The 25,458-nt window shown below is 39.5% G+C and overlaps 1 protein-coding gene across 2 annotated transcripts in view; it reads right to left on the reverse strand.

Moving 5' to 3' along the window:
• Positions 1-25,458, reverse strand: part of PEX7 (peroxisomal biogenesis factor 7) — a 199,157-nt gene that overhangs the window by 168,896 nt on the left and 4,803 nt on the right. For both annotated transcript variants that reach the window (XM_075203152.1, XM_075203151.1), the window contains exons 3-5: positions 24,388-24,538; positions 3,689-3,766; positions 2,107-2,215 (exon numbers count right to left, since the gene is read on the reverse strand). In XM_075203152.1, coding sequence (XP_075059253.1) covers positions 2,107-2,215; positions 3,689-3,766; positions 24,388-24,538 — 338 coding nt within the window. The remainder of the gene's footprint in view (positions 1-2,106; positions 2,216-3,688; positions 3,767-24,387; positions 24,539-25,458) is intronic.

Consider the following 25,458-nt stretch of genomic DNA (forward strand, 5'->3'; position numbering starts at 1 on the left):
ATAAGTCATGTACACAATGAGTAAATAGCACGTAAGTTCCCTTTTAATTCTTCAAAAAAAATTTTTTTGAAGCAGGGACAAATGAGCAACACATCATATTAAAAACTATAATCTGAAAAACATTTTATACAACAGTCTAACATATCAATACAAAACCTTTCTGTACACTGATTAGCCACAACATTAAAACCACCTTGCCTAATATTGCGTAGGTCCCAATCGTGCCGCCAAAACAGCTCTGACCCATTGAGACATGGGTGCACACAAGACCTCTGAAGGTGTCCTGTGGTGTCTGGCACCAAGACATTAGCAAAAGATTCTTTAAGTCCTGTAAGTTGCAAGGTGTCTCTGACTTGTTTTTTGTTTTCCAGCACATCCCACAGATGCTTGATCAGATTGAGATCTGGGGAATTTGGAGGCCAAGCCAACACCTTGAACGCTATCTCGTGTTCCTCAAACCATTCCAGAATAATTTTGCGGCACACTAACCTGCTGAACGAGGCCCTGCCACCAGGGAATAGCTTTTAAGGGGTATATTTGGTCTGCAACAATGTTTAGGTAGGTGGTACATGTCAAAGTAGCATCCACATGAATGCCATGACCCAAGATTTCCCGGCATTACATTGCACAGGGCATCACACTACCTCCACCGACTTGTCTTCCTCCCATAGTGCACCCTGGTGCCATCTCTTTCCCAGGTATTATTATTATTATCTTTGACTTATAAGGCGCCACAAAGGGTCCGCAGTGCCGTACATTACATATACAGAAAACAGAACTAAGACAAAAATATATACAAACACAGGTGACAGGGTAAAGCAAAATCAGATTAACTCTGGGACAAAGAGTGAAAGGGATGGTAGAAATAAGCGAGAAGGCGGCCAAAGCTTAAGGAAACAGGGAAAACAGGGCTAGCGAAGCAGGTCAAGAAGTACAGAGGGTGAACAGTAGAAGGAGCACACAAGGAAAGAGGGCCCTGTTAATGAGAGCTTACATCCTAAAGGGAAGGGGGAGACCAAATAGGGTGGTACTAACTAGGGGAGAGAGCCAGGACAAGGAAGTTAGGAGGAGGACTGATAGACTTGAATAAAGAAATGAGTCTTAAGGGCACGCTTGAAGCCTTTGAGAGTAGATGCTAACCTGATGGAACGTGGAAGATCGTTCCACAGCAGGGGAGCAGCCCGAAATGACGCACAGGCACCCGGTGATGTAAAAAACTGATTCATCAAACAAGGCCGCCTTTTTTGCATTGCTCCATGGTCCGTTTCTGGCACTAATGCCCATTGTTGGCGCTTTTGGTTGTGGATAAGAGTCAGCATGGGCACTCTGACCGGTCTGTGACTATACAGCTGACACCTACCTATCATAGCCAGCATTAACTTTTCCAGCATTGTATGCTACAGTAGCTCTTCTGTAGGACTGGACCACACGGGTTAGCCTTCGCCCTCCATGCGCATAAAAAAAAAAGTCTTGGCCACCCATTACCCTGTCGCCAGTTGTCCTTCGCTGAACCACTTTTTGATGGTTGTAATGTTGCGGTTGATCAGTGTGTGTATATGTATCTATCTCTAGCTAAATCTAACTCTAACTAACTATATATATATATATATATATATATATATATATATATATATATACACATACACAAGTTAACCCGTGCATGATACTCATGCATTCTAGTTAAATCAAGCTACTTAAGGTGTTAAAAAGGTTCTTGTCATGCATTTGGGCCTAGCCCAGGCCTCCTCAGGGGAAGAGCGTAACTTCCCAACGCAAGCGCCCTTTTTTAACGTGGTTTTGTCCACATGTCACCACCTCATCATTTTTCTCCATCACCTCATCCTTCATCTTCACCGCCACATCCTTCATCAAGCTACTTAAGGTGTTAAAAACTGCCCACTGTCACCCCTGGCAACCACCAACCACTCCCAACTGTCACTTCTCCTTCAAGAAATATATAGGTCAGTGTATAACTCTGCCCAGCAGGTGGCGCTGCAGCTTGTTTGTTTTTTTTCCACTCACGCCACTAGGCATTTATATAGTAGATATATACATATACACACACACACACATATATACACATATACACATACTCGTGTTTGTTACCTGAGGCAGAGGCAAAGCAGCCCGGTATATGAGGTGACCAGACTGTGTTATAAATGATGTTTTCGTGACCTGTGAAGGTGCATAGTGACTTTCCAACAGCGGGATCCCACTACAAGAAGAAAAAGACAGGATTATAAACTCTCTGAGTTTTGTGTAAACATACAATGTCCCTGTACATAAGAAGCTCAGTACAGCTACATGTAGCATGTGTCAATGTTGATATTAAGCAGTGATCAGTAGACAGCTTTCCTGTATCATTGTGACTGTGGAAGAAGTAGAAGTGATTTGATATGAGTGTCGAGGGAAAACGCTTTCATTCTTTTCCCTACAACAGCCTGTATTAGTCATCATCTCTACATCAGTGTGTGTAAATGATAAAGGTGAGAAATAGTACATTCCAGCTTAGCCAACATAGAATGTTGTGCCCTGGAGGTAATGGAGTGTCAAGGAGGAATTCTATCTCTGTAAACTAAGCATTTATGAAAGCAGCACAGTTTGTTATTGTTGCAAAAGTCATGTTATTGAGTCATGTTATTGATAAGACATTCTGTTAAGGATTATAAGACATTTATATATACGTGTATGCTGGAGCCACCACCCACCTGCATATTATAGCTATAGTGTACCTTTAAGAAAAAGAACTGTACATGAAATCACCAGGAAAAGGAAAGAAAATATCCCTGCAGAAAAGTCCTGGCCAGCTACTTTCTACAAGAACAAATTTGTGCCTGCAATGTCATGATCATAGGTCAATGCAAAACTGGAACATCACCCATGTGCCTCTAACACATGGGAATGTGTGAGTCCAAATGCCGTAGGATGCCAATAGTTGTGCAGTCACTCCATAATTATGTCAGTGTGAACCTTTTAATTCTGTGGGCTCATCAGTGTATTTCTGAGACCTAATAATTGTTGCTCCTTGCTCTTGATCTTTGAGTTGTGATCCTGTGCTCCCTTGTCCTGACTTCTTGGTCTATACACTCAATTGTGCTGTCCTTGCCTAAGGTCTATGTGTAGCATTTCTGAAGTTAAGCTTACTGCCCTGACCTGGATTCACTGACTTCACTCCTAATTAACTCATAACAGGTGTCCCTATGTTTGTGAGAGGTGCAGGGGAAGCCACCTTCTCCATCTTCCATAGTAGTAGTAGTAGTAGTAGTAGTAGTAGTAGTAGTAGTAGTATAGAAGCAGTAACAAAAGAAATTAAACTAAATATTTAATGTATTTAAAACTATCAACATTTTTTTCAAGGTCTAACATAGAAAATATTAATAAAAATGCAGCTTTATAACTATAGAGCACTTTGGCTATTCATCTCATGGTAAATGTTTTTTTCAGATTTTCGCTTAACGTTCTTATAAATGCCACCCAGTGTTGCTAAAATGTATGGTGTAATAAGGCAGCAGAAGCTCAGTATACAAATGGCAGAAGCAGCAGCTGAAACTGTAGTTACATTTAAGTAATTTAAGTTAAGTAACAACAAACAGGTTTAGTCTCAACATACCAAGCAGAAAAACTCTAGCCAGTTAGAGCAAACAGGAAATAAATGTATTGTATCACTGTGTGGATGCCATTAACTTACTAGTTTAGCAGTATGATCCCAAGATCCAGACACCAACAGTTGCTCTCCTCTTGTCTGACTCCAGTCCACACTGTAGACCTGAGGAAGGAACATATATGAGTGAAGCACCAGTGAGCAGATCAAGGGACTAACAAGGAAAAAAAAATCATTTCTGGCTTTACATGCAAGAACATGGCTTCTCTCTACATCTAAATATTTTACTGGAAACAGAAATATACTGAAAATAAAAACTGATTAAAATAACAGTCCTCTTAAAAGGACTGAATTAATCTGTATGTTAATTTTTTGCAATTCCCCATAACCAGATCACCAACAGAAGAAAAGTGAAATATTTGAACCATGGAAAAAAGGTTTATAAATAATTTTGCACTGCAAACTATACACCACTGAACATGGTGGAAAACAAAGTTCGCACTTATAGGACACCTGAAACAATATGCTCTACACTCCAATGAAAAAGCAACACAAATATCATCAAAGAACTAAGGTGCTCTTTTTGAACCATAAGTTTTACTGATCATAATAGAAAAACTAAATTAAAATAAAACCTACTTATAAACTGGACTTATTTTAGGTTTAACATTCCAGACATCCTGCATGTTTCTAACCAGTAATTATGAGAAAAAAGAGTTAATAGAAAAACACCTAATGGTGATCTAAGGAAAGGGTTTTTTTTTTAGTTGCTTCTCCTAATTGCTTTGGCTATTAAAATTCATGTCTTCCCATTGCAGAGAAGGATTACCATAAAAGAAAACACATTCTCCCAGCAGTAGAAAGGACGTGTCATTATCTGCAGTCTGTGCAGCACGGCAATACATATCTAATAAAGCTTGAGAAGGAAATTTTCAAATGGCCGCATAAAACTCTCAAGCTTATTCCACAAGGGTAATAAAGAAAGCGTCGTTCATGAAGTAGCATAGAAATAGATTTTGGCAGTTGTGCGCTATCGAAGTGACCCTGAAATCTCACATGAAAGGAAATACTTTTTTTCTCACCTGTGGCTTTTTTTTTACAAAAAGTATACACAGAGCTAATAAATCAAACAAAGTTATAATCACATTACAAAATATTGAGTCAACTTTAATTCATATGTTAATACAACTCTACTCTTGTCCTTCACCCGGAGATATGAATAGCCCTATACCGGAGTAAGGTTATCATGGGAGACTGATCACATTTTCTGATGTGAAAAGTACTCATCATCACCATTTATTTATATAGCGCCACTTATTCCCAGCGCTGTACAGAGAACTCACTCACATCAGTCCCTTCCCCACTGGAGCTTGCATTCTAAATTCCCTAACACACACACACAGAGACAGACAGACAGACAGACTAGGGTCAATTTGTTAGCAGCCAATTAACATACCAGTATGTTTTTGGAGTGTAGGAGGAAACCCACGCAAACACGGGGAGAACATACAAACTCCTCACAAATAAGGCCATGGTTGGGAATTGAAATCATGTCCCCAGTACTACACAGTAATCTGTATGGTGCTTTCTTGTCCTTGTTGCAAAATAGAAATCCCCTTTTAAAAGGAAATGGTTCTGCCTAGTGACATCTGAATACATCTAAAGGTTTAGCAAGATGAAAATTTACGTATGTCTTTAAGGACTGGTATCGACCAACACTCACACATTAACAATTCTCATCATTTTCTCCAACCAAACAGGAATTAAGATAACAAGATATTATTGTGTTCAATATCTACCTTTAATGTAATGTCCTACCTGGCTTTTGTAATTTGTTAGCTGTACTACCTAATAGCATTCTATAGCTGCTCACTCGTTGGATGTAGGAAAACACCATATATGGAAAACGCCCCAACTGCAACACTTTACTGGTATTTTTATCACCCAGCATGATATGCTAATGTATAATGTCTGTGGCTACTGTAAATCCCAATGAACCACCTATTGGACAATTACATCTAAGTCTGTGTATTACTGAGCAAAATAATACAGCTGAAACAAACTATACTTTACTGCTACACCATGCTCTCTGCCTATGCCTTTAGTGACAAGTGGCATCATTTAATATTTAGGAGGGCGATGATTGTTTTGTCCTCCAGCACTCAGATAGAGGGAGGGAAGTGTACTGCAGAGTGACTGACTTGCAATGTTATAGGGTAACATAAATATTCTCTACAAATTGGAGAAGAGTCCATATCATGACATTCTTGTTATCATATGGCCTTCACTATCAGCAGCCTCTTTGGGATTAAACCATTTATCAATTAAAGATGTAGGGCAGCTGTAATGTCTGCAAATGCATTAAGATTATTTTTGTCCTCTTGGCGCTTTACATGAACAAGAAAGTGACACAACAGTATTAATTTAGGATTTCTAGCCCCTGACATAAGTTGACTCTCAAATCAGGACCTCAGTTAAGCACTTCACATATATGGTGTGTTTACACATTATATTGTATGTTTATAGATAAATGTTTTATTCCATTAAAAAAATGGTGATTGATCATTTATTCCTTCTCTTTGGAGAATAGTATGTATGAAATTGAGAATGGCACTCTGTTAAAATCAGTTTTAAGTTAATGAGGATATATGTGCTCAGTCTTCTAGTAATTGTCATAAATCAGCTGTGAGGTATTATTCACCGTTGTGTTTTTAGAATAAAGAAATTCTCATTACACACATTTTAATTGTGTCTTTTTTTGCAAATAAACATTAAACAGAGATAGAATCAGCAAAATTCAAAACAATCAAAAACAAATGTGAGTACACATTCTTTGCTTTTTCAGATCTGTCTGCGCTTACTGTACTTTTATACAAAAAAATTATCTTTCCTAGTATGAGGTAGACAATATAATGAAAACACAAGGCTGTGAATGGAGAAACTTTCCTGTCCCTCCAAAAGACGTGAAGGGTTGTAATCTGGGACAACAGCTGAATATGTTGTGCTAGTGAAGGGTCAAGTAGAGGGGACTGAAGTCAGAGGACTTCCTGGCAAAGGATTGCCTTAAATTGAGTACCATACAATGGAATTTTGGGACCAAGTTATTTATCAGGCTAGTAACGTACTCCCTAAATTTAATGAACCATATGTGGTTCACTACTGCTTCTATTGCCAATGCCTCCTTGTTCTTCAAATTTCAACCAATTTGGTATCATGTAGTAATACATATGTGAAGGATGAATTTATTTTGAACTTGGTTAAGAGGTTTAATGGCCTTTTAACAAAAAAGGGGTCACATAGAATATTTGTCTCTGTGACTGCAGAATGTACAAGGGTTTGTAAAACAACATTCTTAATTGGCGCCTCCTTAAATTACGAACTTAATATCACGAGTGACAGTGCCACTCTATAAAGTGACGTTGTTTTTCACCGACGGGATATTCATTGGTCGCAGTTCTTGAAGGACTGTTTTTCAACGTGTCATAATTACAACACTGTCGGGGAGTTTATTTTCGCTGTCTTTATGTCGGCATGTATGTTGTCAGTGTTTTTGTAGTCTGGGTATAGACTACCACCGCCTTACCCCACCAAATGTTTTATCTACCTTTCTTGACTAACCTAGAAATATCCATGGGAAGTACCCCTGTAAACATGACAACAAAGTTGTTATGGTTGGAGTGTTAGGCGGTATAATAACACAGTCGGAAATGATTTAGAAGCCAGTGAGGGATGTTTGATAGCACAAAAGATATCTCCCTTTAATCTGTGATAGTCGTATGAACCATGGATCTTTTCTATGGTGAATTCAGCCCTTTGATGTTGGATTCACAGACATTTGGTGGTAGTAAACTTTGCAAGTACCATATTATAATGTGACTATTAAATTAAAGGGAGGGTGACAGGGTACCTACATGGGAAGGGATTAGTTAGGCAAAAGGTAATTGTATGAGGTGGAACAAAGAAGTTGGTTTAGGCGGTCAAGGACTCCTAACAAAAAAAGAGCAGGAGCAGGACCACTTGCATAGAGTTTGGAAAAGGTGAAAACGAGTAAGAGTATACAAAAATGATGAAAACTGTAAACTCTAATATGACAAATGAAACCAGAGGGTAACCCCATATGCATACAGCTAATATAATGTTGTCTACTCCTTCTATGGGGTCACATATGACAACTTGCTTTCCTGCAACACACCCAAGTCAAAAAGGGAAAAATGAACAGTAGATGTATCCATGTTCGCATGTATCCATGGTTCATGTTATTTCTCTTTTTCTTACGCTTTCGCTATTGCTAAGTTCTGAAACATTTTAAGTTTCAAAATGGTCAAAGATAATGTATGGCTGATATGACAAACATACTCTCTTTTGCCTTGAAGGCATGCATTCTTATTACCACATCTCTGGGTGAGTCCATCTCTGAGGGTCTGGAACATAACCCTCTATATGCTCTTTCTATTAGTAGTTGGTTCTTGGACAGATCAGGGACCAGCTGCATTAAGTGTTTCTGTAAGAAAGCCTCTAATTTGGTCTATGGAACTGATTCAGGTATAGGGCGTATCATTATATTATTCCAGCGCTCCTGGTTCTCCAAGTACTCAAACTTTTCCTTTAAGAAGGACACTTCCAGATGCCGGTATTCCAGTTTCTGGTCAGCTTCTTACTGAATCTTCTCAGAATGTTGCCTCAGGACTCCAAGGTGTTAATATCAGCCTTAATTTTGGCAATTTCATTTTGCAGTCCAGTTGCAGTTACATCTTCCCTGTAAGAACAGAAAAACTCCTAATATCCTCTGGAACTCTGAGCCATGCCCTCTGTGATATTTCCTGAAGTAGGTTGCGAAGAAACATGTTGATCCACAGAGGGGCCAGCATTCACCTAACAGGGCCTTGTTTTATAACTGGTGGTTGCAGTCACCTGGGATACCAAAGGATGTCATTAAGACGTTCACATGTTAATCTACAGAAGTCAGTGTAAGTCTGAACAGTGTGTTTTACTCACCAAGAATAAAAATTATTTATTCACCAATAAACATTAGGAAAAGTGGGTCACAAAAAAGGGACTTTGTAGTACCAAAGCTATGGACTAACAATATAAAAGTCATTATTAAAATGACAGTAAACAATTAAACAGAATGACACCATATTAAGGTAATAAAAATACACTCCCCTTCAGTAAATTATTTGGCAATAAGAAGTTAAAAAAAAAGGGGTCCCCGAAGGCATGAGGAAAACAACTTCTAATATCCATTATAATTATAGTAGGAGGGCACATTAATCCTTACAAAACACAGATTTTTTTTAATGAATTCTAAAGGTAATGGAATTCTAAGTCACTGATCAAATATTTTGACTTCAGAACTCACAGTTGAGTGATGTCTCTTGTAAATCTCTGCAACTGTCAGAATGAGAAAGGCAGAGGTTAGGGGAGGGTGGATTTTGTTTAGTTTCATTTTAGTATTTATTTAAGTAGTAAAATACCTAAATTTTTCTATTGAAGAGCAATTAAATCCTTTAACTAATTGTACAGAGCAGACATTGAACAAGATCCTGGACTCCAGGCTATGCACCATCATTTTGAGAATAAATCTGAGTTTCCTTCATAACATTTCGGATTGAGCCTTATGGCTAATGTGTTTCAAATGTGGTGTAGAAAGAGGCTTTTTCCTTCATATGACATGCGTTCATCTGTATACCATGCTACACATTTTTCAGAGCCAACATCTCCTTTCCAGATGTCCAAACCTAAGAGGTGTTTGTGTTGGGATGAAAATTTGCCTTGTCACAGAGATTGAGCTATTTTCTGTGCACCAAAAAGGCCTAACAAGCCCACTAGTTATTAAGTGCTTCATTTGTTTAATAGCCTTCTCAAATTCTACAAAGTGACTTATATTGGGTTGTGGTTGTCCTCAGAAATGTTGTCAAATTTGCAGACACTGCTTTTATACAAATACGTCTATGAACTACTTTGACATTTTATATTAACCTTTTATTTGCACAGAGCATCCCCTTGCTTTTGTATGGTTAAAAACTAAATGCTTTAAATAATTTAAAAAAATATATGAGGGTTATCCATTATTTGATTTCTGCTTCTAGGCCTATACCTGCTAACAAAATATTTCATCAGTACAGGGATAGCCCTCACCCTTATTAATAGATTTTTGCTATTTCCTCCAATAGGTTATCACATGTCAAAAGAAGGACTATGTGAGCAAATGCCTTAGCAAAGCAAATATTTTATGCAACTGCAAGGGGGATTGATACTTTAAAACCTTTGTAGGACAAGCATTACAAAGACATCATATTTCACAGTCCTTAATTATTATCATTAAAGCAGTAATTTGCTATACACTTTGAGAAGCTATTCCTTGTCACTATGACAGGTAGTTTTAAACGGTTCCCTCCGCTGTGCTATTTTAAAATATGCTACAAGAGTTACTTTTATGTGTATATGCCATATCCAGATGCAGTTCTACACATAGAAGTTATTGTAATTACTGTAATTAAGCTTTCTGAATATATGATGATGGTTTATACTATGTAGTAAATTGTGCCAGTGCTTGCATCTTATATTTCCTCAAAAAACAAGTTATATATAACAATACTTATGTCCTCCTTACATGCGGTGCATAAAAATCTTGCAACATTGCATGCAAGTCTGGAAACACTGAATTAGAATATGCCAACTAAGCATAATTAGAAATGCAATAAATTGTGTCCTTTAAAATAAACTAAGAGGAGTAAGCACAGGAAAATATAAACACTATCTGTACTTCAAGAGAACCTTTCACATTTCTATTAATGGCTTTCAAAATAATTAGTGCACTATATAAGTGAAAAAAAGCAGTGTTTCTATGCTCCCTACAGTAGAGAGAGCATAATACACCACTAAGCGCTGTATGTCATAGGTTCACTTTAAGCAAACAGACTATGGTAGTAACTGGACTATCAACATTCACCTCTTACAGAATACGACTACGATAATTTAAAATGTGTATAATAGACCCAAAGGTTCTATTTTGCAAATATTCCTACCATAGTTTTATATTGTTTTAATCATTGGTTAGATACACACAGTGGGCGACCCCTGAATATGATGACAAAGCCATAAAAAGGTACTTTTTATAGTTTTGTCATCATATTCAGGGGTCACCCACCTCCATGTCATATGCAGATAGTGTGGCATGTTCCTAAAGTCCATCAAAGTTGTGTTCTCATGTAGCAATATATGACGTACTTCAGAGAAGCCATGTTTGCAGTTAAAACAAAACCTTTATTATTTCCATTTGCCTAGAGCAATATCACGTGATTCTTTTTTGTAGATAAGATGTAACAATTTATTTCAATACTTTAAAGACAGGTTCCATCTTTTAAAAAGGGAAAGCAATTTCATTTTGCTTTAGAAAGTAATAGTCAACTTGTTTATATTTATTGTATATTATACTAAATAGAAGGAATAATAGATTTTTTTTATATACTGTATGTAAAGCTTACATTTTTTTTAAAATAATTAGTAAACCCCATACAGATATTCTTTACACAAAACAATTTGACCAGTTTTTTGCCATTGAAGCCAACCTGGGCAATCTTTGGATTCTTAAATTCTGACCTCCCAGATGTTCAAAAGATGTCAGGAAACTATTATTATTTTTGTCTTGGCAGCAGTACACAAGGATGCCTAAAGCAGCACCCCTGAAATCGGGACCCATCCCACAATGCATTTTCTTTTTCTAGAATGGGCCGAATGGTGGCAATCATACACAAAGAGGGTCATAGTATGAGAAAGTATCATAGCTACTGTTCTGAGACATATTAAACACAAGCTCAGAAATTACATTGGAAACGCAGCTTAGAGAGCCTATTAACAGAAGTGCGCTTAAAAAACCTGAAACAGCAAGGGAATATGGCAGGAAAGCTTTGTACCTCATTTGATACCCCCTAGTTATGCAACAGCATCTGTACACAAGAATCAGGCACTCCGATATCTACTGGAAGCACAGACATAAAATCACCTGATTTCAGATCAAGAAAATGTGACTTAAAAGATCCTTATGCAGGCAACATAAGCTCAGATTTTGTGGGCACCAAAATGACTGAGGTATCAGATAATAATAAAAATCGATAGCATAATCTAGCTAGTAAATGTGGTCAGAATGATGACATATGCCTGTGTGCTGAGATTACTTTGTGACTGTACCATCAGGTCCCAGTTGGAAGAAGAAATGATCCAGTCACTCAACCTGAAACCAAAACAAATGAATGCTACCTAATTTGGCCACCCATGTGTGTGCATAAATTTAGGAGTGCTCCTGTCGCTCGGCTGTGGCTGGCTTTACTCACAATACATTTACATACTACTAATCTCTTACATCTAAGAGAATGTAGTATTACTAGCAAGTGGGGATATATCTATGGGGTCTCCTGTTACTATCCAATATTAGACACCATTCTGGAGAAGTTCACTTTTATGTTTTAAGTGAAGAAGTTGCAACAATAAACATATAAACTCATTTATTAACTCTGATGCAAAATATGAATTCTACCATAGCAACCAATTAGCTTGCATCAGTCTACTGCAAGTTGGACACGTTTGATTGGCTTGCTATGGTTAGTGCAAATTATGCAGCTAAATGCAATGTTCATTTGATTAAAAAAAAAAAAAAGGCTTAGTGACTGCAAAAATAGGCTTTTAGTAGCCCAGAAAAACTAATGTGACATTACAGCAGCCGCTTGTTGTCAAATCCATGCACGCTGACAATAGAGAATTTGATGTTTCTGTGAGTATGAGCTGGGCAATTAAACTGACATTAAACTACAGCCATAACCTTAAAGAGAGTTATTTTGCTCTAACCAGTCAGGAAAATTGTATTTTTATACTTCCGTTAAATCCTTTTCTCTGAAACCAGTTTGGGCACTTCAAATTTTAACACTAAAAGATTGAACTCCTGCCCATCCATAGCACCGCAGCTCACCAGAAAATTGGGTATATTCTAACGAAGCCCCAAAGGTCAGAACAAAGAGGAGCTGAACGCGAGCGTGTAAAATACAAGGTTCTTCAGAGACAGTAACTTCTCTCTTTGGATGCAAAAATCTGTAAAATTTTGTGAGCGTTTGTGTCGTGTAGTCCAGAAGGCACTCACCAATCTGCTAGAATGTGCCATCATATTTTTGGGAACTGGCTGCCCTGCCCCAATGTAAGCCTGACAAATTACCAAAGTAATCCACCTAGCAATGATCTGGTTCAACATCGGCCAACCTCTCTTGTGGACATCATAGAGGATCAAAAGTTTAGCCGTCCTGTGTACATCAAGGGTCCTACAAACATATGTCCTCAAAGCCATGACAACATCCAGAGAGTGAAGAGAGCCATCTTCTTCTAGGCACTTACAATGGTCTAAGACTGGAAACACAATATCCTGATTTAGATTGGAGATCACGTTGGGCTGAAAAGAAGGGTTTTTTTTGTTTGTTTTCTCTTACAAAGAACAGCCTGGTCTTCATGAAATAGAAGACATGGAGACCTACAAGACAGAGCCTTGGCTCCAAAACTCTCCTGACTGTGGAGATTGCTAAGAGAAAGGCAGTCTTCCAGAAAAGGAACTTTAACTCCACAGAATCCAAAAGTTCAAAAGGAGGATGCTGTAAGGCTGTCAGCACCAGGATGAGATCCTAAGGAGCTATGAAGGTGGGGTGTATGGAGGTTGCACATACATCACTACCTTAAAAAAAAAAAAAAAAGTCTGAACTTCCAGTGAAAAAGCAGTAAACAGGCCAAATGAAAAGAAGAGGTAGGAAACCCTTTCTTTCCACACCAGGAGATGTAAGTTTTCCACACCCTGTGATAATTATTGTATGGCTTTCTAGCTTTAAACATAGTCTCAACCACACAGTCAGAGAATCCCTTAGCTTTAAGGATCATGGCTTCAACATCCACACTGTTAAAGCCAGCCGTGCTAAACCCTGGTGATGAAAAGACACCTGACTTTACAAGTCTTGTCTTAGAGGCAGGTGCCGCAATGGATCCACTGTCATTTTGGGAATGCTCATGTATCACAACCTTCTTGACCAGGCCTCACCTGAACGAACTCTCTTTTTACCTTTTTTCTTTTTCTTTTTTTTTTTAGGACCAATGGAAGCATTGCTGCCGGTGGGAACAGGTAAATCAGATGAAAATTCCAAGGGACCAACAAGGCGTCTACCAACACCACCTTGTCCTTGATCCCTTATCCTTGAGAAGCGCTAAACTTGTGGTTCAACCAAGATGCCATCTAGTCAAAAGAACTTCTAGGCGAAGTGACCATTCTTCAGGGCGTAGGCCATGTATGCTGAGAGAATATACTGCCCGGATTTCTACCCATGGAATGAACACAGCAGCGATAGCTGGAATATTTTGCTCCGTCAATTACATGATTCAGCTGGTTTGTCTCATGACAAGGGAGCTCTTGGTGCCTCCCTGGTGGTTGAGGTATGTACTGCAGTGTCTAACTGGTTCTTTCCTTGCAATAGATGGTGTCCTCTGACTAGTGTGTTGAACATTGCTCTCAGTTCCATCATGTTTATTGGAGTCTTTGACTCGTCTGAAGTCCAAAGACCCTAAAACTGGCACTGAAGAATGAGGCCTACCCCCAGCCGAGAAGACCAACGCCAATTTTCACAATAGTCCAATCGCAAATGGTAAAGGAATGACCCTTGTTGAGGTCATCAACCCTTAGCCACCAAAAAGCAATTGCGCACACTTGGAGACCAGCTTGATGAAGTGGCTGGTCAGATGATGGTTAGACTTGTTCCATCTGAAGATAAGAATGATTTGAAACTCCCTGAAGTGGAACCATGAAAACTACACTGCCTCTACTTTTCCTAAGGCCTTCATGCAAAACTGAACAGACATCTGTCTGAAAGCTAACAGAGATTTCGCTAGTTCTTGTTATGAAAGTCCTCTTGTATGAACACCAACTGCTCTCAGGTATCTAACAGCAGTCCCAGGAAAACCATTCACTGGGAATTTGTTAAGTTGAATTTCTTGTATGCATCATCAACTGCATCAGATTCTAAGGTCTGGGTAGTATCTTCTGGGCCTGAAGCAAGATCAGAGATCTTGCCTTGATTAACTGATTGTCCAGGTAGGGAATGACATTCATCGCCATGAATCTCTGAATGGCAATCATCACTGCAGTGATCTTCGTGAACACCCTCTGCCAAAATTAAAAATAATGGGACTAAAAAGAAAACATGATAAGGAACTGGTCTCCTTCCCAGATCGGAACATGCAAGCATGCGTCCTTAATATCTATGGACATTGCAATACCTTCAGCACCATTCATTTCTTCTTATGTGCATTAACTTAGTGTGAGCTCCATCTGGTGGTCAGCATCATTATCTCACATTGTTAAGCAGCATTTTGAGCTTCTGATTTGTCCATCCTTTCACTGAAAGTAAGACAAGTGCTTCCTGGGAGAAAGGAACAACATTTGACAGACCATGCTCCTTTGTGTCAGAACCACTGGTAATCTCATACATATCTATTACCATTATACTGAACAGCAGCTTCAGGAACTCAGACATTTTATAATTGGTGCATAAGAAGCCAGTCACATCCCTAACTGTGCTGCAGCAGCAGTAGCCTGATGCTGACATGTGTGCATTGATGTTACTCAAATTTATGTTTCACAAGCATCCCAAAATATGTTTTCTTGTGATGTTTCCATGCTGTAATTGCATACCATCACATATTTTTTCCAATTTTACCACCCTGTTAATTCATCATTCATCAGACTACTATACCAGCCTGGTTTACCAGAATGTCAGACAATGCAGATCGCATGGTAATGTGTAGAGTGGATAGAACAGACTCCATGAACTCATTCTGTTCCATGTAGTTTATGACAGACTTCAAAAACTCTATCTTGAACCTGTCCAACCGAAGCTGGATGATTTGGAACCTCCTCAGGGTCAAAATGGGCTGAAAAGATTTGTATGGACCAAGAAGAGATTTCAGTAGAAACCCAACCACCTCCTGCGCTTCCAGTACTGGAATGACTACCCCTGAGATAAAGGAGTGAATGACTTCCCATAGGGCACAGCAATTTAATTTGCCTCCAGGAAGGCCAGTGGTGGTTTGGAACTTTAGGAGATCTATGATGCATTCCTGAGTTACGATTCCTCTCACCTGGATGATTAGTTGCCCAAGCCTGTTTCCCCCTCTGCTGACCTCCAGGAGCAGAAGTCTGTTCTTTGGAACTTTGCCTTTGAACTTTTCCTGTGGAACCAAAGGAGTGAAAGCTAAGGCTCTTAGGTCTTGGGGAATGGATGGGTAAAAAAAAGATCTCTTTACCTCCATGGTCAAGCTGATAATCTTATTCAGTGCTGGACCTAATAAGACACTCCCAGAGAAAGGCAGTGACTGCAGAGTCGTTTTTAGACTTGCTGTACGCCTCTGGACCCTAAGCAAGGAGGCATGGCGTGCCCAGACCGCTGGGATGGAAATCCTAGCACCAATGAGTTCTGCATCCAGAGCCATGTCCCCCAAGTATTCAGACGCATTTTAGATGTGCTCAGCCAAGGTTAGTAAATCTGACCTGGGCCTACCTGACAGTAAACTCTCCACCAGTTGCTCCAACCACTTCTCAACTGCCTTACGGACCAAGCAGAAGCAAAGATATGTCTAAGTGGTCCTTAGACTTAAAGGTGGCTTTGATTTCCCTATCCTGATGGGAGACATATCTCTGGAGTGCGAAGGGTGCTGATGGCACAGGGTTCCCAGTCACTACCTGCGACAGCAGAGACCAGGTAGTCACAGAGACTGTCCTGCAGTTGAAGGCACCCAGCAGCTGCCGTAGCTGTGGAGATGCAGACAGAAGTGAAATAAAGAAAAATAATTAAAACAATGAATATGCCTTGCAGGTAAAGTTTGATGATGGGCTCCCAATCTTTTTTGACAAACTTATGAAAACCCTTCTTTTCCAAAAACGTATCCTCTCTTTGATAAAAATGTGCAGTCATTTGGGGAACCCTGACAGATGAGAAAAGGACCTGCGACAAGCATAGAGGCTACTTTATGAGCAAACTTTCAGCAAATACAACTTTGTAGATTACATAGGGTTATGTAACGCAAAAAAGACTTTTTACATTTATACTTGGGTCTGATATGACCTCATCAAAATGTGCTGCAAAAGATGCATTACTTTGGCATTTATTTTGGGAATGCCCTGTCATTCAAAGATATTGTGGGTCTGAGTTTAAGTGTATAGGCAAAACTGGATTAAATAGAAGAAAAACAATGAATAAACTAAAAAATGGGTGCTAATGGCAGAATAGCAAACGAGCCACCAACTCTTGGACACTTTGTAAAAAAAAAAAAAAAAAACAGATTTCCCAGCAGGTTGCGGGAGCGTAGAAGTGAAGGAGTTCAGTCTTTTCTTGCTAAAGTTAAATGCCAAAACTCCAGCATGAAGCCTATATACCCTAGTGTGAATTGGTGCATCTTTGAATGCAGACTGCACATGCCCCGATAGGCATGTGCGCAATAGTTAATTGCATGATGCCTGCTGTGTTTTCAGACTATACCTGCGCAGTATTAAAGGTGCGGCAATAGCACACACCTGGGTACAAGGTATCACACATCTCCAGAGGGCCAGGAGGGGGCCTCTTAAGATAACTTAGCCTACCTTTGGGGGTCAACTGTAAGAACAGACACACACATGCATTCTTTTCTGGCTCTTGCTGCTGAGATAGGAACATCTAGGGATGTGGTGAAATGAGGTATTAATATCACCCTAACCAGCCTGTCCCTCACTTCTCACAAAATGTGAATTATAGATGTACTTTTTATAGCCCTTGTTTTTGTTCCCCAGCCCAACTGCAGTGTCTAATTACATGTGGATAAGGAGACATTGTAGCTCATTGTAAATATGTATATTGTGCAATGTATATTGATGATGTGGCAGTGAGGCTTTGTTATTCATTGTCCTTAAAGTGAAGTCAGGGGGGTTATGGGTAGGAATCAGGTCGCAGGATACAGGTGAGGGGGAAGGCCAATTAGTATCCATTGTTCTCAACATGACTAGTTCAGACATTTTGTCTAGAGCCCAGCAGGGGACCTTCAGTAGAAGTACAGCTCATCTCCACACCCTCTCCAACCCCCTGATACAGCACCCACCAATGGTTAAGAAGAATAGACCCAGGGGTTTGCCCAGGGAGGGGAAATCACTGCGGAAATTAGACCCTAGATATAAGGAGCCACTCCAGCGGGGAGGAGTTATTCATTCTGAGGATTGATTCATGGAAGGTGCAGTGCAGCTGGTTTTGAGTTTTCGTTCTCTACCAATGGACTACAGCTGCAGCTAAGAGAAGAACTCAATGGGCCTTTAAGTCAGGACATTCAGGTGACTGCAGCTCCTTAAGCTAGTGGGGTAAGGGACAGATGATGTGGTAAACCTGCCTGGCATTTATTTAATGTGTGTACACAGTGTACATAGTGATTGTTTTTATTACAATAAATGTATTGCTTTACTTTCTAACTGAATTTGAATCACTAATAAGAACCTTAGAAGGTACTGGATAGGCTTCCCTGGCCTAGGAAGGCACCCGTGGGTGGCCAGCCAGAGAGAAGTGGGCAGAATGGGGCCATAAAACCAGGTATCTTCACAAGGGACATCTCTCTTTTCCGGCTATACCACATAGTCAGGCCCATTGAGTTTCAAAATAAGGCAGAGTAGAGAAAACTGTAATTGTTTTAACATGTAACATAGGTAATTGTGATATTGTTAGAGTAATTAGAAAGCGCATAGATTGTTCAGTGTAAAGTTTTGCATAGACTGTTGGTTTAAATAGTAGTAATGTGTATAGGAAAGCTTTGCCGATTGCATAGATTGTTCAGTGTAAGCATATTGACTGTTTGTTAAAGAATATTACTGAGATTTTGACTTAGACGGGATTGGAAAGTGAAGAAAATTATTGATATTTAGATCGGACTTGTTTAGAAAGCGATATTGTTCAGATAAAGGAGTTTTGTACTCAAACAGTGCTGTACATGAATATCTTATGGATTATCAATACAGTTTGATGCTGGATAAATTGAGTGGACAAAATGGATCCTGTGTGCGCAATGCGAGAGACGTGTGTTGTGCTTTATTCAGAGTCAGGGGCATGCGGCCTGCTCTCCATTTTATAATGTTGCCTTTGTCTACCCACCATGTTGTTATGCGATGTGATCTATACTCCATCATGCACTTGTCTCGTGCACACACACCCTTACAATTAACATATGCACCCACACACTGAAATTTGATATACATACATGCATATATTACCACCAAGTTAACTTATACTGCGTTCACATTGCCACCCCAGCAATATCCCGGATATATGAACCAGGGATATTGTCAGGTAACAAAGCTCTCCCAGCTCATCAGACCCCGTTCACACTGCACCTTCGACCCGGGAAAGTCCCGGGTTGACCCTATTCAGACTGAACCTGGGTTTGCCCTGGCAATAAGTGTCAGTCATCCCAAGAGGAGCTTTGATTGGTTGACAAAGATGAGGTCATTTAAAGGGGACTTTTTTTTTTTGCACACGAAGATTAGGTCAAAGTGGGTGGTGACCGATTACTGCATTGCGTTAATCATGGCCGACGAGTTACTATTGTGTAGCCTGGAATTCCTGGTTAATTGCGTTATGTTGCAGTTTCATACAGCAAATGAGAGTTTGATACAGCTGCTAACACTGTCCTACCTTGCATAGTGTCATTTAATGAGGAGAAAGGCGCAATTTATGGCAAGAGGGAGAAGACTCAACGTCTGTATTTGCGCAGGAGAACTTTTGTCAGGGCCAGCATTTCCTCCATATTGAGATTCAGCACAGCCACTAACCATAGAATATGGGCCAGAGACTGCAGTCACTGAGAAGCTTTCTGGTCGACAGTGGAAGCTTTTGAGGACAAGCAGTGGCACACTTTTACATGTCATGTGGGACATTTCAGTATGTGCTGGACCTTATCACCCCAACACTTTCTAGACAGACCACAAACTGCAGAAAACCCATTGCACCAAGTAGGAGACTAGTGATTGTGTTGTGGTGGTATGCTACAGCTGGCGAATACTGCCCAATCTCCTGCTTGTTTGACGTGGGGAAAGCCACAGTTTGCACTCTAGTGCATGAAGTCACCAAGGCATTGCTGGAAACCCTTTACCATCTCTTCATCTCCTTGCCTCAAGGACAACAACTAGATGACACCATGACTTTATTCCTGCGACGTGGATATCCACAGAGTGCCGGAGCCATAGACGGGTCACACATCCCTATCAATACCTGTTCAGAAGTCATTCGCACCACCATCACCGCCAATCTATCATCACTAATCGAGTAAAGCAGACAAAGGGTAGCTATAAAAAAAATATTTTTATTAAATCTTTGAAAGCTTTTTTTGGTTGGTAACATATTTATTCACATGTATCAATATAAATACAAAACGTGCATTTGTTTTAACAAAGGTGTGTACAGTAAATCTTTATAAAAACTTGTACACATATACAGTTTTGACATACATATGCCAACAAAACTACTGCCAGATAAACTTTTGTCCCAGCGCTTCATGTACAAACATTGTAAACATAGGTAACATTCTAACGAAAATTGCCACATAAACAGGCAAACATTAGAACTTTAAAATATATAGTGCCATTACCTATAACTGACGGTAATGGGTGTACGCAGGGTTATTTGGAGCTGCCGGGTACTCAGGGTTATGTGGAGCAGCCGGATAGTCAGGGTTAAGTGAAGCAGCCGGATAGTCAGGGTTATGTGAAGCAGCCGGATAGTCAGGGTTATGTGAAGGAATTTGTTGCGGATGATGTGGGGTTTTTAGTGATGTGCCTGAGATTGGGGGAAAATATTGTTGCCCTCTGTTATATAAGGGGTAAGTGCCATCTAGGTTGTATTAAGAGTGTGGTGGAGGTTGTGCAGGCCCTTGCACTCTTGACAACAGGCGATCAAGGAAAGCCATATGACATTCCTGGTTTTCCCTGCTAATTCGCTCATGCATACCCATTATTTACGTAAGGAAGGAGATCTGCAGCTCGCACTCGTTATCAAAGAAGCGTTGGAGACGTGTGTCTTCTTGCGCCTGCCTAGCCATATCCATTTCCTTGAGCTGTTCAACCATTACTGTGGTCATGGCCTTTGTAGCTTGTTCCATCTTTGTGAACCTTTTCTTCCATTGAAGAACTTTGTAAACTGGAAATGGGAAAAACAAACAAAACACATTAGGGCCACCGAGGAAGAATGAATGTTGCTGCAAAATAAAATAGTAGTGTTCTAAGCTGATATGTTCTTGAGGCCTCGTCCCTCCCGCACACTAGCTTCACACTGCAACATATAAGAGTTGATGTTTTAATATGTATTTATGTTTAGTTTTTTAATGTTAAACTTAATAAAACTTACTTTTGGAACGTAACGGCTGGTTCTCCATTGCTGGCGAAGGCTGTCTCACTGGAAATTGTTGTGCTGCTGGGGAAGGTGGTGTCGCTGACGAAGGATGTGACTACGCAATTTCGTCTGTAGACATATTCATCCTGTTTTCGTTCACATCACAAGAGTCTAATTCAGCATTTTCTTGCTGCGAATCATCATTAATCAGCAGTGAGGGCACGCTTGACTGACTGCTTTCAGGTGTTGGACTGTAAGCATCAGGGCAGCTTGAGGAACACAGCGCAACAGGCTTAGGAAGTGCAGAGTTGCCAAACACCATGTTACACTGCTCATAAAATGGTCATTCCATACGGGCAGTACCACTTTTTCTGCGGTTGTGGTTATGTACTTTAGAATATTGATTTTTTAGTGCCTTCAACTTGTTCACAACCTGCTGCTGTGTGCGCTTTACTCCCCGGTCAGTCAATATCTTGTAATATTGTAGTACATTGTGGCATCCTTTACATTGCCAGTAATTTGCTTCTGGATTTCCTCCTCTCCTCTGATAGCAAGCGGCTCCCGAACTTCTTCCTCTTGCCAATGTGCCATGCATTCTCCTTCTCCTCTGCAGTATTTAAATTACGTTATGTTCCAGCTTCCCTAATCTCCCCAATCAGCTCCGTTCTGTGAGACCCGGATTGAAAACCCAGTTTGCACCGTTCAGACTGAAGGCTACCTGGGTAGGACCCGGGAATAACCCCTACAAAAGTCCCGGGTCTAATTCCCAGGTCATCAGACCCAGGTAGATGCAGGCAGCCCCATTCCCATGAGCCATGACCCGAGTCGTCCGGACGAGCCCCGGGTTTTTAGGGCAGTGTGAACGTGGTATTAGTAACATAGATAAGAAGGGCACATTTACACATGGACAAAACAGCTGTATTTTATGTAAAATAAATTATGCTTTCAGCACTGTTATTATATGTGCAAAGACTGTTACTGATAATTGCTATTGTTAATTAGAATTCATATTATCTTATAGAAGAATTTGTGAAAAAACTTTCTTGATATGATATGTAGTATTCCCTGAATTATACTGTACTGTGGGAATCAGAGTAAATAACGCAAACATTGAAATATAATTATCTTTCTAAGAACTGGGTTTAAACTAGAACCTACATTTTGTGAGTGATAATGAAGGTAGTTATTAAATGGTCATTACAATATTAGCATAAATAGTATATTTGCCTCGGATAACAGAGAGCAAAAGCAGATTTTCAGGGAAATAGCAGAGCATCAAAATATCTACCCTTTTACAGGGTGAAAATGCATATTGATTTTCAATAATCTATTTTCCAGAGTGACTGCAGATTATAAGATCTCAGTCAGTGGCCTCAAAGGAAATTGATTCAAAGTCTGAAAAGAGTAGAGGCTGCAGGGCTACGGTCACTGCCACGTCTGCCAATGGCAAATTTATAGTATAGTTATGTTTAAAATTAATAGTAACAGATTTCTAGACACAGTCCCAAGTGATAAAGATTTGTCCTTGAAAATTCTATTGCAAAGACCCTGTTATTAAAACAGATGCAAACAGTGATGCAGGTGTTCTCCACCCAAAACATATTTTGTATTATAATGTAATAAATCTGGGTCAGGTATGCAAAAAAGAGAAATTTACCATCCAAGTCAAATTAAGCATCAGCAGCTTTTCATCTGTAATGTTAGTTAGCTGTTGGGGTGGGGTGTATCTAGTGGTTTATAATGTGTTGCGAAAATAGAAACCGCATTCAATGTTCTTGTGACAAACTGTAAAAAATGTCCATTGCATATAACTTATTGATCTGACTGCAGATGTATGTGGGGTTGTGGTTTGATCAGATTCTGTCCAGCGGAGAATTAGTCAGCTGATCACACATTCATGCAAATATACAGTGATGAGCATAGAGGGACCACCCTGCGTGAAGCAATTATTTTACTGGTATGTTAATCGCGTGTACCCGCTCCTGTCAGCGCTTTATCTGCTGACACCTGATTACTGGTACCCTGATTCAGAGCATCAATTTATCCAGAGATTTATTGTATTACAACACTGTAAGTTGAACCTTGAAAATGTAAATAAACTAGTGTTGGAACATACTTCACTATGTACAGCTGTATTTTCTTTTCGAGCATGTAACCTGCGCATGTGCAAGAGAAGCATCAACTACGGCGAGGTGACTAAATGGATATCTGCAGCAGATAAAGCGACGACACGAACGGCGCATCGGCATTTACGCAATGCCTTATCAACTACCAGATATTTTTATAATTGCCACCCCGTAATACGTTACCAGGACAACATATTTGAACACACCTGATACTTGTCTGATCGGAATTAGAGCGCTGGGTGTAACACTACAATTATAGCTACTGGAGGGAATGGTTTAACCTCACACATCCAGCTGCTCATTTGATACCAGCCAGGTACCATTAGTGCATCAACCACTAAGTTATCCATAACGAAGACATGATTAAAGAAAAAATAGCCTATATTGCATATATGTTTCTGAAAAGTTGGTATCTTTTGCAACATCAACCAGCACACATAAATGTAATATTATTTATTTATGATAACTTTCTTTCTTTTTCTGTGGAACTTTTAGATTGATTAATTTTGTATGTTACAGACAATTTAACAATACAATACATTCTGTTTTATTACAAGCAAATAAGAAAAGAAAAATACACTGCTGAATAACAAAGATTGCTTAGTGGTAGCTTCACTAAAAAATGTTGTCGTATAATTAAAACGATTATGTTGGGTACTGCAATTCATTAGCCTCACTCCTGAAATTATGCTTCTGTCTGAATTAGCCTGTTGAAAACTCAGAAACACAAATTTGACGTAAAAAACTTAACTTGTTTAGCAAAATTTTTAACCATGTAATCAATCTGTGGACTGCACTGAATGCTTCCCTTTTTTGCAGAGACTGCTAAGAAAAGTTCTAAAAGGGAATGCCCAACTATAGACAAACTTTCCTTAATCAAACATTTCTCCCTCACCCCATTAATTGAAGCCGAGAGCCAGCTCACACTGAATTGTGCATGTTTTCTTCTGCAGGGAAAATGTGCGCTCCTGCATAGAGCTCTATTGAAGATCTATGTACAATTGCAGTGCGCGAGAATGAATTATTGTGTAATACTTTCAGGGCTATTGGGGGGATGGAAACCCGCATTTGCTATAAATGGGTGTATTTTTGATTAAGGAGATGTTTTCCAAAGTGGACAAATACTTTAACAACCTGTGCAGTGATGGGCAACAGTTTTTTCCAGTTTTCTACAGGCAATTTAAAACAGAGTTCTAATTCAAGTACAAGGCTTTTCAATAACACAGATTATAAATCTACATCCTACCTCTTGAGTGTGCTCTTTGAATACATGCAAAGGTCCTTGCGGCTTTGATATGTCCCACAACTGCAGCGATCCATCACCACTGGATGTTACCAGAATATTCTCGCTGATTTCACTCCATGTCACATCAAACAGGGCATCACTCCAATCAAAACTAAGTCAAGTAAGATACAAAAAGTAAAATTTAATAATTAAAAATGTAGAATGTAGAAGCCACTCATTGTAAGATCATGTACTATTAAAAGGGTAAGAATCATGGCAATGAAAGAAAAAAAACCTTGTGACAGAGAAACTGGGAACCGCAAGGAATTGAACTGCCAGTGAAGTGGAACAGTTACCCAGTTAGAGTGGGCCATTCATTAGACACTACCACTAGCACAATATAAAGCTGTAGTCTAACAAAGTGTGAGATGCAGAACTCTTCATATCGATTGTGGACCAGAAACTATTTGCAGTAATGTATCTACCAGAGCTGCATTGTACACAGTTGGTAATATAGGAGTGACAACTTTCACATTCTTATGGCAGGTCTCAGAACATACATGTTTGTATTAGATTTTTTTTTTAACAGAAAATGTGATAAAAAATTAAATAAGTCACTTGTGTACTTATCTGTTTACCCATATGATGAATGCATGTTTAAAAGCTTGGAATTGAGCCAGAAATACATTTGATATTGCATCAGACCAATTGTCCCCTCATATCCTCTTATGGGACAACTCTAACCTCCTGCTTTTCTCTCAAATCCGTTATGTTGCATTCCTTCTGTCAAATCCCTAATGGTGAGAGATATCTTTATTGAAGACAGATTGGTTTTATTTCAGCAACTGCAAGATCAGTCTGCCTCCCAAGCCGTATGATAGATATCTGCAGCTGTGCACACAGCATTAGCTCAGTTTCCATTCGGTAGGAGTACTCTGGCTAAATCGGACCCTGAAGGAATTTCTAGATTGACAAAAGCTGGCCTCCAACATTTATTGGATGATCTTTCGCTCTCTATTTTCTCAGTTAAATAAACGAAGTGTTAATTGGAGGAAAGACTTCTCTGAGTTAAAGGAAGATCTTTGGGAAGGG

The sequence above is a fragment of the Mixophyes fleayi genome, chromosome 3 (genome assembly GCF_038048845.1).
Source record: "Mixophyes fleayi isolate aMixFle1 chromosome 3, aMixFle1.hap1, whole genome shotgun sequence".
Taxonomy (NCBI): domain Eukaryota; kingdom Metazoa; phylum Chordata; class Amphibia; order Anura; family Limnodynastidae; genus Mixophyes; species Mixophyes fleayi.